Raw genomic sequence first — 15,425 nt, forward strand, 5'->3', positions numbered from 1 at the left:
TTAAACCTCCGATATCATATTGAAAAAATATCCAGTTCTGTTCATGTTTGATATTAAATAACATAATACATTTTGGTATAAAATTAAGCAGTGTCGAAACATTGTTTCTAAACTCAAAACAATTTTCAATTTTTACAGACACTTAAAAAACATTTTGTCACGTCTCTATGCAAGACTCTCATTACAGACGCAAGTCATGTTTTCATGCAAGATGGGTCTTTGAAACCAGTTGTGACTGGCTGGAGGCCATGTCTTTCTTTGTGTCTTACATGTGTTTTCAGTGTTTCTATTTTCTTCAATTTATATTGTTGAAGACGGGTAGATGCCAAGACATGTCTTAAATATGCTGCCAAAACACCAGTTTTACAGTGCACACACAGAGGTTATGCATACAAAGTTTTAAGAGCCTGATATTTTTTACAGTTTTGAAACAAATCTTACCTTCAACGTAAAAGTGCAATATCTACAAGTAACATAATAAATACTGTCTTTAGATTTGTGATGTTGATAATTTTACTGTTTTTAATAAGTCTGTTCCCAACATAAGACGGAGATACTGGTAGTAATCATCAGCTATTAGAATAATAATACGTCTACTGGGTCTTTACGTGCACACTTAAAACTACGGGGTCAAAAAATGACCCAAACGGGGTCATTTTTGACCCCAGCATAGTTATCAACTAAACACCATACCACTAACGGGGTCATTTTGACCCCATTGGTCGGGGTCATTGCAATGACTACGTATTTGGGTCAAATAGTAACCCCATTGGGGTCAAAATATTACCACATTTCGGGGTCAAATGAAATGACCCTTCAAAAGGGTTGCCTTATTGGGTTACTTAATGACCTCATTTCGGGGTCAAATGAAATGACCCATTTGAAAGGGTTGTTTTATAGGGTTACTCAATAACCACATTTAGGGGTTGTTTGGATTTTTTAGTAGGCCTATGGTCATGCTGGTCCCACCAGGACATAAGTGTGTTTCTGCACAGAGAAAGCATTACATAAACAGCAAACTGCAAAATGCGTCTGTGTATCACACTCACACACAGTCAGTCATCGCCTATGACAGTTCACGTATTATAAGCTTACATGATATAAGCTTATAACAACTGCAGCCAAGACACCAGCCACGACAGCATGAAATTGAATGAATCTGCGTGCATAGACAAGGGTCTATGCATCCTTGCAGTCTCACTTTTCAACTAACTTTTCATATTCCATCATGCAGACAAGCACACACGACAATCCGCTGAGCTGCACAATCAGAACAAATATGGCGCTGATGTGACCATGTGAGCCGATGCACACCGTGTGTGCAAATAGTTCCGAAATGCAAGTCATTATAAAGTTGACAAATTGGGTAACTTCGGTCAAAAAATTAGTTTTATTTATTAATCAACAAACATTAATTGCAGCTCATGTTTAAACTCATTTATGAATTGAGATTTTCAAAGCGGAAGATTGAAACTGATATCAATGCGCGACGGTATCGGCAAAATGACCACTAAGTTTTTGACCACGTTCGTCGTGGCTAAAATGACCTCGTGAATGTGGTCAAATTAAAACAGTACAACCCCCTTGAAGGGTCAAAACAACCCCAAACGTGGTCAATTCAAAATGACCACGGAAAATATAACCCCGTAGTTTTTAGTGTGTGTAAGGGCATAAGTTTGCGAAAATTAGATTTTTGTATATGAAAATCAAGCGCATTTAACAGTGCATTAACCCAACCGTTCAGAAAATCACGACATTTTATCTCTATCACCTAATCACGGTTTATAATAAGTAATATAGTCGAGATAAATACCCTCTAGAGCCTGAATCCTCTCAAGTTACCACGTACGTTACCAAAGTGTCAACCCCGCAATATCTTAATTAACTCCGTGCAGGATGCCCATAACAGCAGTCCCATAGGTTTGTATAGTGAATTTGACTTTATGTGCTGGCTTGAGCTCACTTAAACACATTCATTCTCAAAAATGATCATTTTGGGGTGACGATGTTCTGATATTAAGCCTTCAACATGAGGGACCATCATCATGCCAAAAGTTATGAAAATGCACACCGAAAGCCAGGCACATCCATCACCTATTTATAAGGAATTTGAGATCCCAGGATAGCATTATCTTTTTTTCCTCACGGAGTTTTCTGAGTACAGTGAACTAAAATCTTATTAGCCTGCCAACTAACTACTATGCACCGTGTCGCCTGGGATTATTAGATTAACACGTTCTTCGATATACTATAAAATTCTAATGTGAAATCCTCTCATTTCGTAACACACTACTGTCTGCTACTCGTTGCTATACTCTCTAAAGAGCACGGATCAAACTGATCTGAATCCGGACCGAATAATGAGCTTATCCGATTCCAGATCATTTACATTTTACGGTTCAAACTGATCTGAATCCGGTTCCAATTTGAGGTAATCTGATACCAGGTCAATTTATCGAAATCAAACTCAAATGTGATCTTCACCGGATTAAATTCGATCTCATATGGTATAAATGCGAGTGTAACATTCTGAATCAAATTAATCTAGAATGTGATATGGATTAAATTTGATCCTGAACTAAATTAAATTTAATCCGGGTTTACTTAAAGAGTGTATCGACGAAGACTCGTGGAAAACTCTTGTTAGTTTGCATCATAAACTGAGCTCAAAAAGAAACTTGTGAATCACAAGGTCATATCTTAAAATACTGTCAATCAAAATGAACCAAAATTACACACAGGATTACCTTAATACTCTACTCAAAACACATGTCAGTAACCAAGCAGTTGTCCAACTGACACAACAGCAAAATGCACTGTCATGGGACAGCTTCCTGGACTTCCTTCACTTTCACAGCCCAACATTTGGCACCCAGGACAAAAAATCTGTGAGAATGCACACAATATCCTTGCACAGATGATAAAACGGTGCTGCTTTCTGCTTTTTTCATGAAACAGGGCTGGGCTGTGAATGTGGTCCAGGAAGCTGTCCCATGTCAGTGCATTTCGCTGTTGTGTCAGTTGGATAACTGCTTGGTTACTGACATGTGTTAAGAGTAGAGTATTGAAGTAAATCTGTGTGTAATTTTGGTTCAATTTGATGGACAGGATTTCAAGATATGACCTTGTGAAAAAGTATAAGTTTCTTTTTGAGCTCAGTTTAGTTTATATCAAACTCACTTTGAATGTTTCAAAACTCTGTAACATCTCTGAACATTACCATGATTACATACAGTGATACGTTCGCCAGTAAATTGCAAACTTTTGTACACTACCTACCTCAAATTATTAAAGAGGAATGCATACACGGATGTAACATTGATTTTGTCCCAATTTTAAACAAAATTATACATGTATATTTACATGTATTTTAGTCTCATTGTCTGATCTCCAAATACGTTTTAAAATATGAAATCATCAGAGCCGTTAGTTTTGATTACATTACATTACTAAATTTGGTATCAATGAAATTCTGTCGCTTTTTGAATGCACCATCGGAATTATATACGGAAACCCCTATGCAGTATGAAAGTGAAAGAAATAAGTGAAAGAAAGTACACACTGAAGCAACGGAGTCTATGTCCCTTTCAAACTCATTTTATTACATACAACATGGTACAACGATGTGTACTTAAGAAAAGGGTCAACACCCTTATAAGAAAAAACACTCTACGAACATAATATTCAAGATACAGTTAAGCTTTGGAAGAAATTCAATAGTTGAACATGGTGAATAAATGAATGACGCTACGCCATGAATAAGCTGGGCCTAGATAGCTCCTGGAATCGTAAGTTGGTGTCGTTGTGTCGTTCAGTCATGTCAGTACTTCATACTTTATTACTTTGAGAACTTTATAATTTGGGAACTTGGTCGATATCGAAGACTTAAAACCAGAGAGTTCTTGCTATGTTTCTTTTCCAATTTTCAATGTTGAACAAATCCAACTGCGTGGGTTTAAACCTTCGACATCATAGTAAAAAAATGTCCAGTTCTGTTCACCTTTGATATTAAATAACATTATACATGTTGGTATAAAATTAAGCAGTTTCGAAACATTGTTTCTAAACTCAAAACAATTTTCAATTTACAGGCACTTTAACATTTGTCGCGTCTCTGCAAGACACTCCTTACATATACGCAAATCATGTTTTCATGCAAGATGGGTCTTTGAAACCAGTTGTGAGATATGACTGGCTGGAGGACAAGTCTTTGTGTCTTACACGTGTCTTCATTGTTTCTATTTTCTTCAATTTCTATTGTTGAAGACGGGTAGATGCCAAGACATATCTTAAATATGCTGCCAAATACATCAGTTTTACAGTGCTCACACAGAGTTTATGCATACAAAGTTTTAAGAGCCTGATATTTTTTACATTTTTTAATCAAATCTTACCCTCAACTTAAAAGTGCCTTATCTACAAGTAAATAACATAACAGATACTCTCCTTTGATTTGAGATGTTGACTATTTTACTGTTTAGAATCTGTCTACCCCCAACGTCTGCGTGGTACGACGCAATATATGCTGGTAGTAATCACAGCTATTATAATTAAAACGTGTACTGCGTATTACGTGTGAGGGCATAAGTTTGCGAAAATCAGATTTTTGTATGAAAAGCAAGCGCATTTAACCTTAACTAACAGTGCATTAACCCAACCGTTCAGAAAATCACGAAATTTTTTATCTCTATCACCAATCACGGTTTATAATAAGTATAATATAGTTGAGATAAATACCCTCTAGAGCCTGAATCCTCTCAAGTTACCACGTACGTTACCAAAGTGTCAACCCCGCAATATCTTAATTAACTCCGTGCAGGATGCCCATAACAGCAGTCCCATAGGTTTGTATAGTGAATTTGACTTCACGTGCTGGCTTGAGCTCACTTCTTCTTCTTCTTCCGGTGCAAAACCTCAAAAGAGTATTGACGCACATTGGAACTTAAACACAAAAAAAAAAAAAAAAGATCATTGTGGGGTGACGATGGTCTGATATTAAGCCCTGAACATGAGGGACCATCATCATGCCAAAAGTTATGAAAATGCACACCGAAAGGCAGACACATCCCTCACACTATTTATTAGGAATTTGAGATCCCAGGATAGCATTATCTTTTTTTCCTCACGGAGTTTTCTGAGTACAGTGAACTAAAATCTTATTAGCCTAAATTCCTCAACAAAAGTTTGGAAAGTTTTTTCAAGCATCTGTATCTCAAATTATTTGTGACATATTCATATCGTGCTGCATATCACTGGATAGCTACAATACCCCCCTTTACAATGACACCCCATTTGAAACAATAACATTTTTCACGGCTGAGTACACGCCTTGTGAATGTAGTGGGGTCTCAAAAACAATTTGCCAAATTGACCATTATTCTGTGCAGCAAGCTGCAATCCCATAACTTCACAATCTGGGATCTAATGCAATCCTCGAAGATGACACCGCTCGCCCCACATAGCCACGGTAGTCAACGACTACCTACAGAATATGGGAGTAGAGTCAAAATGGCCTGCCATCAGGCCAGACCCGGGGGCCAGACCTCAACCCGATTGAACACTAAGGACCAGATTGATCGTGCTGTGCGTGCCCATATGCAACCACATTGAATGACCTGCGACGAATACTTGTTGAAGAATAGAATTCCATCCCACAGTAACATGTAACCAGGTCGGTAAGCAGCGTGAGGAGAAGATGCCTGACTAAATTGTGGCTGCCTGTGGTTTTTCCACCCACTATTGAGGTTAGTGGCTAGCGTTGTTTGAGCACAGAATAACGGTCAATTTGGCAAATTCTGTTTGAGACCCCACTACATTCACAAGGCGTGTACTCAGCCGTGAAAATGTTATTGTTTCAAATGGGGTGTCATTGTAAAGGGGAGTATTGTAGCTATCCAGTGATATGCAACACGATATGAATATGTCACAAATAATTGGAGATACAGATGCTTGAAAAAACTTTCCAAACTTTTGTTGAGGAGTTTATATGCACCGTGTCGCCTGGGATTATTAGATTAACACGTTCTTCGATATTCTATATATAAAATTCTAATGTGAAATCCTCTCATTTCTTAACACACTTCTGTCTGCTACTCAATACTATACCTTCAAAAGAGCACGAATCAAACTGATCTGGATCCGGATCAAATAATGAGCTTATCCGATTCCAGATCATTTTCATTTTTGTATATCTGAGATTCTATTCAGAGGGTCGAACTTGATCTAAAATGAATCAAATTTGAGTTTTGGCATCCTTTATCTTGAAATGATAAATGATTGGTTCCAATTTTTCTATGCCCCCTGTGGTTCCCACGAGGGATCGAAGGTCACAGTGGGGCCAAAACTTAACAATAGTCCCATTCTGTTGAAGATGGTAGCGTACGGTACAAAACGATACATGTTCTTGTATCTCAAATTGTTCCCCTCATCAGGGAATTTAAAAAAAAAGAATTGTCATATTTTTCTACGAAGGTCGAATAGATCAAAAATTTCATACACACGAGGTCAAAATTACAAAATGGTCCGATTTCACAGAAATTACACCACTTAACATAAGAAATCTCAAACATACCTAATTCAAAATTTTAGTGTCTTTTTTGCATTGTCATGTCCCCTTCAGAGTTCATGCAGTAAAAAAAATATGTACAAGCATGAGAACATTTGACCTACGATTTCTTCCGATTGGGAGGTTATACATTTCTCGAATATCTTATTTCCCTATTTGGTTTGCCGAGGGGAGTAATTTAAGACAAATATTATTGTACATTTTGAAAAGTTGACTATTGTGCATGAGATATTTGACATTTGAGCTTATTAACTCTATAAATCCTGAACTAAGCACCCTAATGCAATATTGTAATTGACATTTTTTATTAATGAGAGGAATAATTTGAGGTATATTACAACATGATAGAACAAACATTAAATGTTGGTGCTATTATGACCTTCGACCTCTCGTGGGAAGCATAGATATAATGGAACCAAATTTGGTTTTATTCTTTGAGGTGTAAGGATGCCAAAAACATTGGTTCCACTAAATGTAGGAAAGTGCCAACTCACCCCATAGCGTCATGTACTAAGTGATATATGTTCGCCACAATTGCAAATTTTTGTACGCTATCTTCCTCAAACATTAACGCATATAATACTGCAATAACGAGGAATGCAAACACGGCTAAGACATATTTTTTATTCTAATTTTGAAATCAATTAAAACTAAATTACATGTAGGCCTACATTTTAACATGTAATTTTATCCAATTGTCTGGTCTCCCGCTATAAAATCATCAGAGCCGTTAGTTGTATTGCTAAATTTGGTATCAATGAAATTCTTTTGCCTTTTGCGTGCATCATCGTTAGTAAGGAAACCCCTGTGCAGTTTGTAAATGAAAGAAACAACCAAAGTACACACTGAAGCAACGGAGTCTATGTCCCTTTCAATCTCATTTTATTACATACAACATGGTACAACGATGTGTACTTAAGAAAAAGGGTCAACACCCTTTAAAGAAAAAACACTCTACGAACATAATATTCAAGATACAGTTAACATGGTTAAGCTTTGGAAGAAATTCAATAGTTGAACATGGTGAATAAATGAATGACGCATTGCCATGAATAAGCTGGGCCTAGATAGCTCCTATTTAGTTGGCGTCGTGTACTTCTTACTTTATTAGTTTGAGAACTTTATAATTTGGAAACTTGGTCGATATCGGAGACTTAAAACCAGAGAGTTCTTGCTATGTTTCTTTTTCAATGTTGTACAAATCCACTTTGGGTTTAAGCCTCCGATTTCATAGCGACAAATTACCCACCTCTGTTCACGTTTGATAATAAATATGAAATATACATTTTTTGCATAAAATTAAGCTGTGTCGAAACATTGTTTCTCAACTCATAACAACTTTTAATTTACATACACTTAAACATAATACAGAAATGAAATCTAGATATCATAGTACAAAATATAGTCAGTTCTGTTCATGTATTCATAATAAATATTAAATAATAATATACATTTTGGTACAAAAGCAGTTTAGAAATATTGTTTCCGATGCTCTCGGAACTCAAAACCGGTTCCAATTTTCAGACATTTAAAGAAAATGATCCATTTTCTCAGAATCTTTTATTTACAATCTTCAGGCCCTGCCCTCAGGACCTAAAGTGTTTCTGATGTTTTCAGCACTGCAAAAACAAACAACAGAGCAACACTTAATAAACACTTCATAAACATCTGTTTGTACAGTGAATGTTTAAAAACATAAACATCTTCATATTTCTAAACGTTTTTTGGTGTTTATTAATTAACATCCCTATACCGTCACTGTAAAACAAGTGCTTATGAAGTGTTAGTGTCTTTCCAGTGAGGGCATTTTATGAATCCCAAAAGTTTGAATAATAAGCAGAGTATTATTGTCTTGAATCCAAGAAACAATAATTTCTGATATTCTGAAATTCAAAAAACGTATAATCAGCAAATTGAATTGAAAATGTAAGAAACATTATTTCAATATCCTCAGCACACACATTAATGCTTACTAATTCAAGAGATAGAGTTTCTCAAAAAGTTTTCAGAAAATGGTATTGAATTCAAGAGGCGGTTAAGGGCTGGGGTATGAACGTTTGGACAGTATTTATTTTGGGACATTAGAGCACATCAGGCATATCGAATTGCATTCTGAATACGAAGAATTTCATTCTGATATCAAATAATTTTGATTTTTGAAATTCGCAATTTAATACACATTTTATGGCAAATCATTAAAATTGATATTTTTGATATTTAACAGTACTTGAAGTAAACTTTATAAATCTGATGATTTATACTTAAAGTGTATGTAGGTAGGATGAAAAGCCGACGATCAATTGAAAATTTTGACCTGTCGTATTGAAGATATGGAGTTTTTTCCCAAAACACCAAAAAAAAATTAGGTCTTTTTGGGAAAAAAATCCATATCTTCAATATGAAAGATCAAAATTTTCAATTGACCGTCGGCTTTTCCTCCCTGCTACATACACTTTAAGAATATATCATTAGATTTATATAATTTACTTCGAGGACTGTTATATATCAAAAATTTGAAAAATATCAAATTTTTACAATTTGTCATAAAATTTGTATTATATTGTGATTTTCAAAAATGAAAATTATTTGATATCAGAAAGACATGCTTCGTATTCAGAATGCAATTCGATAGGTCTGAGGTGCTCTCATGTCCCACAAAAAATACTGTCGAAACGCAATAAACGCTCATTTTAGATCCCTTAACGTTCTCAAAACGTTCACGGTACACTGCAAAACCAGCAGAGCAACACTTAAACACTTGAACACTTAAATGGCTAAGGTTTGACAGTGAAGGTATAGGGGTGTTAATTTATAAACACTAAAACACGTAAAAAATATGAAAATGTTTATGTTTTTAACACAAGATAGTGTCAAAAAGCACACTTTTAATTAAACTCAATCTTGTAACATAAACATCTTCATATTTTTACGTGTTTTAGTGTTTATAAATTAACACCCTTATATCTTCACTGCACAAAGAGTTTATTAAATGTTCAAGTGTTTAAATATTGCTGTGCTGTTTTTGCGGTGTAAATGATGGCTAAAGAGTCTAGAACATGTAGAAACATATCTTCGAATACCATGAAGATTCGCCCAATGGCGCACTCGGGTTTCTTTGCCTTGGGGTAAATTTCATGTAATACATATTTATAGAGAGCTCCCGCCTCTGAAATCCCAACTAGAATTATGGTTCGTGCCATTATTTGCTGGTGGAAATTTTACGGGAGGGCACTTTTATAGGCTGTGCCTAAAATTCCACTTAGGCTATGTCAAGGGAGCCCATAGCGCCATTGGGCTAACCTTTACGGTATTCTTATAACGTTTTTGATATCATACACGTAGAAATTATGCATCCAACGATAAAATATAACAATCTGAAACGTAACGCCCGGCGTAAACGACTCAAAGTGTTTCTATAAATCTAGAGCTCTATACAATTATAGCATTTTACATGCGTTTTGCCAATCATGTCAATCTTCCTTATATTTTAAAAGCTCTGAAGTACAGTACTTTTTAATTCCTCACTTTGACTTTGATAAAGAGTCTACTATGATCGAAAGCTCATGCATTAACCAAATTTGGACACAATTCAAATTATTTTCTGATGCCATAAAGCATGCACTTTGCGACTTTTGTACAAAATAAGATTACTATAGAGGTAGTAGAAAAAGTTTGTATTCAAAATTGGGACTAAGAATGATTATAGTGGAAGCTAAAGCAAACTGTTTATGGCTGGAATTCCATATGAAATTCATGTTGTCAAATACTCGTTTAAAATGTCTTCAATAAATATCACACAACACTACATAAAGGGGCATTTCGTGATCCACAGCCTCATCCGGGTCATCCCAACTTTCCTAAAAAAAAAGTTGAGATTTTTATACAAGTGGAAACCTTTTGCTATGGTTGTGTGCAAAAATTCGTTGCAGATTCAGTCACTAGTAAAATTATCCTCAAATTGTAAGAATCGGATAGCAACGTTTGCACATTATTATGTTTTGATGAATCCAAGTTGTGTAAAAATATTGGATTCAAAACATAATAATGATAATAAAATTGGATGCTTTACGCCCAATATTTATTGGTCTCGCTATGAATTTCAAAATATTTGACTCCACAACGTCTGTTCCAATATTTTTAAAACTCATAGCTCAACCAATTAATATGGGCTCAATCGATCCAATTTTATATCAGTATTTCCATGGGACATATGAGATCACATCAGACACATCAAATTGCATTTTGAATACGAGGAATGTCCTTTTGATATCAAATAATTTATATTTTTTTAATTCGAGATATAATACAGATTTTATGACAAATTATTAAAGAGTGATATTTTTGACATTTAACAGTCCTCGAAGTAAACTTTATAAATCTAATGATATAAATGAATTTAGCTGGGAGGAAAAGACGTCAATCATTTGAAATTGTTGACCTTTCGTATTGAAGATGTATACATTTTTTTCCAAAAACACCTTCAACTTTTAGGTCTTTTATAGGGAAAAATGTAGCATATATCTTTAATACGAAATGTCAAAATTGTCATATGATGGACGGCTTTTTCTAGCATCGAGTTGCTTTAAGTATCATTAGATTATGTTCAATATCAAAAATATATATTTGATTTTTTTAAATAATTTGCATTTAATCGTCAATTTCAAAACATCAAAATTATATGTTATCAGGAGAACATTGAGTATTCAAAATGCATGTTAATGTGTCTGATGTGCTCTCAGGTCTAGCAAAAAAATACTGTGCAAACGTTACTATCCGATTCCTTAACAGGACGAAATTACAGCACAGTGGCATAATTGGAGCAATGCAACATACATAATCATGCGTAACTCGCAAACGCAAAATCGAAATCAACTGAAATGGGGATCCGTTTTTGTCGTGAATATCTATAAATAATATACCACCATAAAACGAGGATGCCGGAATCACAAAATGCTCCTTTAATCTTTACAGATGTGTATTTGGAACAACAATCATGAAGACTGGTACACAACAATCCACACCCAGTCACTTTTTTTACTTTCTCCATGTTCATTTTTCATAATTAATAGTGCACTGAGATTTTGGTATACAGTCTTTGGAAAGTCAGAGATTTTGGATTGCAATTGTCCCTTTAAAGTAAGATTCGTGTCGGGGTTAAAAACCCGTCCCTTGAATGGATTTAATTTCTTTCACATTATCGGTATGACGGGGTTAAACGCCCAAAAGTCACGCGCTTATATATTCCTTTATTTTGTTCGCTCACTTCCCGCGTATAAATGAGTTCAGATCGTGGTATGCAGCGATTGAGAATAAAGTAAAGAGTAAGATGCAGAATCTTAATGTGTCCTCTAGGTGAACTTTCTCCTCAGCATCTGTAAAAGCTTGTAAATTCCGAATAATTTGCAGTTCGTGTCGAAATTAATCAAGTTAATCACAGCAACCCTGGTATCTGTTCTTTACCACCTATTATATCGTGCCAGTGAAGTTCAGCAGACGACCGCCAGGTAAATTTTTGCGCACTTTCTGCGGTCTTTAAAGTGGTAAAATATTCCACATTTTGGGCGTGCAAAGTGATGGCTGCTGGCTGCGCCTTCAATATCCCTGTATGGTTTGAATCTGTCGATTTCGCTTTACATCATTGTAGTAACGGCGTTGCAGAAGATAGTTAATCAGTCAATAGATTTTTACGCGTACTTTTCGTAACAAATAAGTCCAGATTTTGTAGCAATGTGAATAGGTGAATGAGGTATTTGGCACAGTCCCACTTTGTGACTCATGCTTTTCCCAACAAATTTATATTCCAGATCTTTGTAGCAGAGTATACAGAAGATGAATGTGGTCCCGGATTACGGAGACTATATCTCCTTAAATACACCGATGCCATTCTCACAGATATGTATCTAGTCGGCGTTAAGTAGACGACACAACAATTCGGTAATATTTTGCTCCTCTTTGCACGCTATTCGTAACAAATTAGTCCAGATTTTATAGCAGAATAAAGTAGGTGAATGGGGTCCCGGATTATACTGATGCCATTCACAGAGATATGTATCTAGTCGGCGTTGAGCAGACGACATAACAACTCGGTAATATTTTGCTTCTTCTTTCCATACTTTTCGTAACAAATTAGTCCAGATTTTATAGCAGAGTATAAAGTAGGTGAATGGGGTCCCGGATAACGGAGAATATATCCCCTTAAATATAAATATACTGATGCCATTCTCACATATGTATCTAGTCAGCGTTAAGTAGACGACACAACAATTCGGTAATATTTTGCTCCTCTTTGCACGCTATTCGTAACAAATTAGTCCAGATTTTATAGCAGAATAAAGTAGGTGAATGGGGTCCCGGATTATACTGATGCCAATTCCAGAGATATGTATCTAGTCGGCGTTAAGCAGACGACATAACAATTCGGTAATATTTTGCTTATTCTTTCCATACTTTTTGTAACAAATTAGTCCAGATTTTATTGCAGAGTATAGAGTAAGTCATGTGAATGGGTCCTGGATTATGGAGTCTATATCCCCTTAAATAATACACTGATGCCATTCCCAGAGATATGAATCTAGTCGGCGTTGAGCAGACGACACAACAGTTCGGTAATATTCTGCTCCTAATTTCCAAGCTTTTCGTAACAAATCAGTCCAGATTTTATAGCAGTATATAAAGTAGGGGAATGGGGTCTCGGATTAAGGAGACTATTATCCCTAAATGTACTGATGCTGAGTGATGCCATTTCCAGAGATATGTATCTAATCGGCGTTGAGCAGACGACACAAAATTGTGTAATATTTTGCTCCTCTTTGCACGCTTTTCGTAACAAATTAATCCAGATTTTATAGCAGTGTATAGAGTAGGTGAACAGGGTCCTGGATTACTGAGAATATATCCCCTTAAATACGGCGATGCCATTCCCAGAGATGCTAGATGTGAATCTGGTCGGATCAATCTCCATAATCTTATCATAACAGTACACGGTGAGTCTCACAGACGATACACAGTCACATTTTCCGCGCACTTTTCGTGATATAGATTTCGTCTAGATTTTAGAAAAGTATACACGATCACGATTTGGTAAAACGGTCAAGAGAAAAAATCTCGGGTATCTGTTTATGGATCGTGTTAAACTTATCATAATGGGACATGGTGAGGCGATGCAGACGGAAAACAACCACATTTGGCGCGAATTCTTCGTGATAAATTTGTCCAACTACTCCAACAACCCAACACACAAACAGATAAGAAAACTATCAATGCTAAAGCTACTAAATCTAAAATTAAAACTGTTCTTAAATTATTATAATTTCTATATATCGGTGGATCCGGTGGTTTGGTTAATACAATCGATGTATTTCTTTGTCCTTGTTCATTTTCTGCCAAACAAGTTATGGTAGTGTTAAATTGTTCTTCATTTAAGTCAAATAAAGTCAATCTCGATGTATCCATTTTTGTAATAACAGAATAATCAAGCGTATTTTCATAGTCAATTATTGGAATATCTTTAATGAACCATTTTATTGCACTTACTCCAGGATTGCCTTTAGCAGTGCAAACTATTGTTACATTTCCACCCATTTCAGGCTTGGATGGCTTTGCCATTATTTCCAGTATCGGTCGGTAAAATACATTTAAAGGTCCTACGGTGCAATTCCGCGTATTATTCATAGCGATGTGACGCACTATACACTTGTAAACTGCTCCTGCGTCGTTCGCGCTTACTTCCCAGTTGATCTGATTGGCTTGCGCAAACATAGTTTGACCAATTGGTTCATTGTTACGGTCCAACCATTGTAAAGACGCGAGAGGTATTCCTGGCGATTCACCATCTTCGACAGCAAAACAAGACGCAGAAAGCATGTCCCCTTCTTGTAACACATCTCGTGCTGAGAATTTACATTCTGGGTCCCCTGATGGTGGGAATGAATCCACTACAGAAACTCTTCCTGATCCAAACAATACTGCAATACCAAGTTCATTAATAATCGAACACATGTATAATCCCGAATCAGACTTTATAACCGGATCAATTTTTAAATTATAAATCCCGAGTTTTTCATCTGCAATAATTTCATGTCGTCCACCATCGTGTTCGGAAGTTCTTTCAGGATCCTCACAGAATTGAATATATCTGGAACCAGTTTGTACAGCATGATCCGATGCAATATGCCAACAGACTTTGGTAGCAATAGTAGCTGATATTGTACACGGTAACTCAACGGATTGACCCTCAAAGACTTCCAAGCTTGCAAACTGTGCCACACGCGGTCCCGTCTCTACGCTCGAGGCAGTAATGACCATGACATTGAAGCAGTAATGACACGCCAAAGCGAGGAAAAATAGTGAGAAAGTCATTTTTTTTTACAGTTTAACGGCAACTCCAGTCATGAAATGCTATTGATTCATTATGGCGTCCAGTAAAAAAGTCGATAGCTTTTTCTGTTGTATACCAACCTCCTCCCAGCTTTGTCATGTTATTTGTCTGCTGATGTTGTTTGGTGTCGACCTATTACAGCACTGTTGGTAGCACTCGACTATCGAACGCTTTTTATTATATTGGAATTCGTGTCATGTGCGTTTGTTTGTCGGTGGGGGCATTGCCCTGCTTGATAAATTATTCATAATTAGACAGCGGCAGTGGAGTGCTTGTTGCGGGGAGCTGCACAGCGTCCTCAATTTCAGTGTATAACACCGGTTAGTTGGTGATGTTAAACTATCAGCATCAGAGGATATCGAACGTGAACGGTATTCAAATTTGATTTGATTACTTTCCAAAGGCTTAAAAATGCTGATAAAATTTGCATTATTAACTAATTCAGGTAAACAATTTTGCCACTACAATGTTCGTGTCTTAAAG

The 15,425-nt window shown here is 36.1% G+C and overlaps 1 protein-coding gene across 1 annotated transcript; it reads right to left on the reverse strand.

Annotated features, from left to right (window-relative positions):
* Window positions 1–10,428: 10,428 nt before the first annotated feature.
* Window positions 10,429–15,132, reverse strand: LOC140141421 (muscle M-line assembly protein unc-89-like). The gene has a single exon (XM_072163269.1). The coding sequence runs from the start codon at window positions 14,921–14,923 to the stop codon at window positions 13,703–13,705; it is 1,221 nt and encodes a 406-aa protein (XP_072019370.1). The 5' UTR covers window positions 14,924–15,132; the 3' UTR covers window positions 10,429–13,702.
* Between the last annotated feature and the right edge of the window lie 293 nt (window positions 15,133–15,425).

This window comes from Amphiura filiformis, chromosome 19 (assembly GCF_039555335.1).
Source record: "Amphiura filiformis chromosome 19, Afil_fr2py, whole genome shotgun sequence".
NCBI lineage: Eukaryota > Metazoa > Echinodermata > Ophiuroidea > Amphilepidida > Amphiuridae > Amphiura > Amphiura filiformis.

Bases quoted from the DNA above. Each gene is read 5' to 3' on its own strand.
- LOC140141421 (XM_072163269.1), bottom strand. From the start codon at position 14,923: ATGACTTTCTCACTATTTTTCCTCGCTTTGGCGTGTCATTACTGCTTC.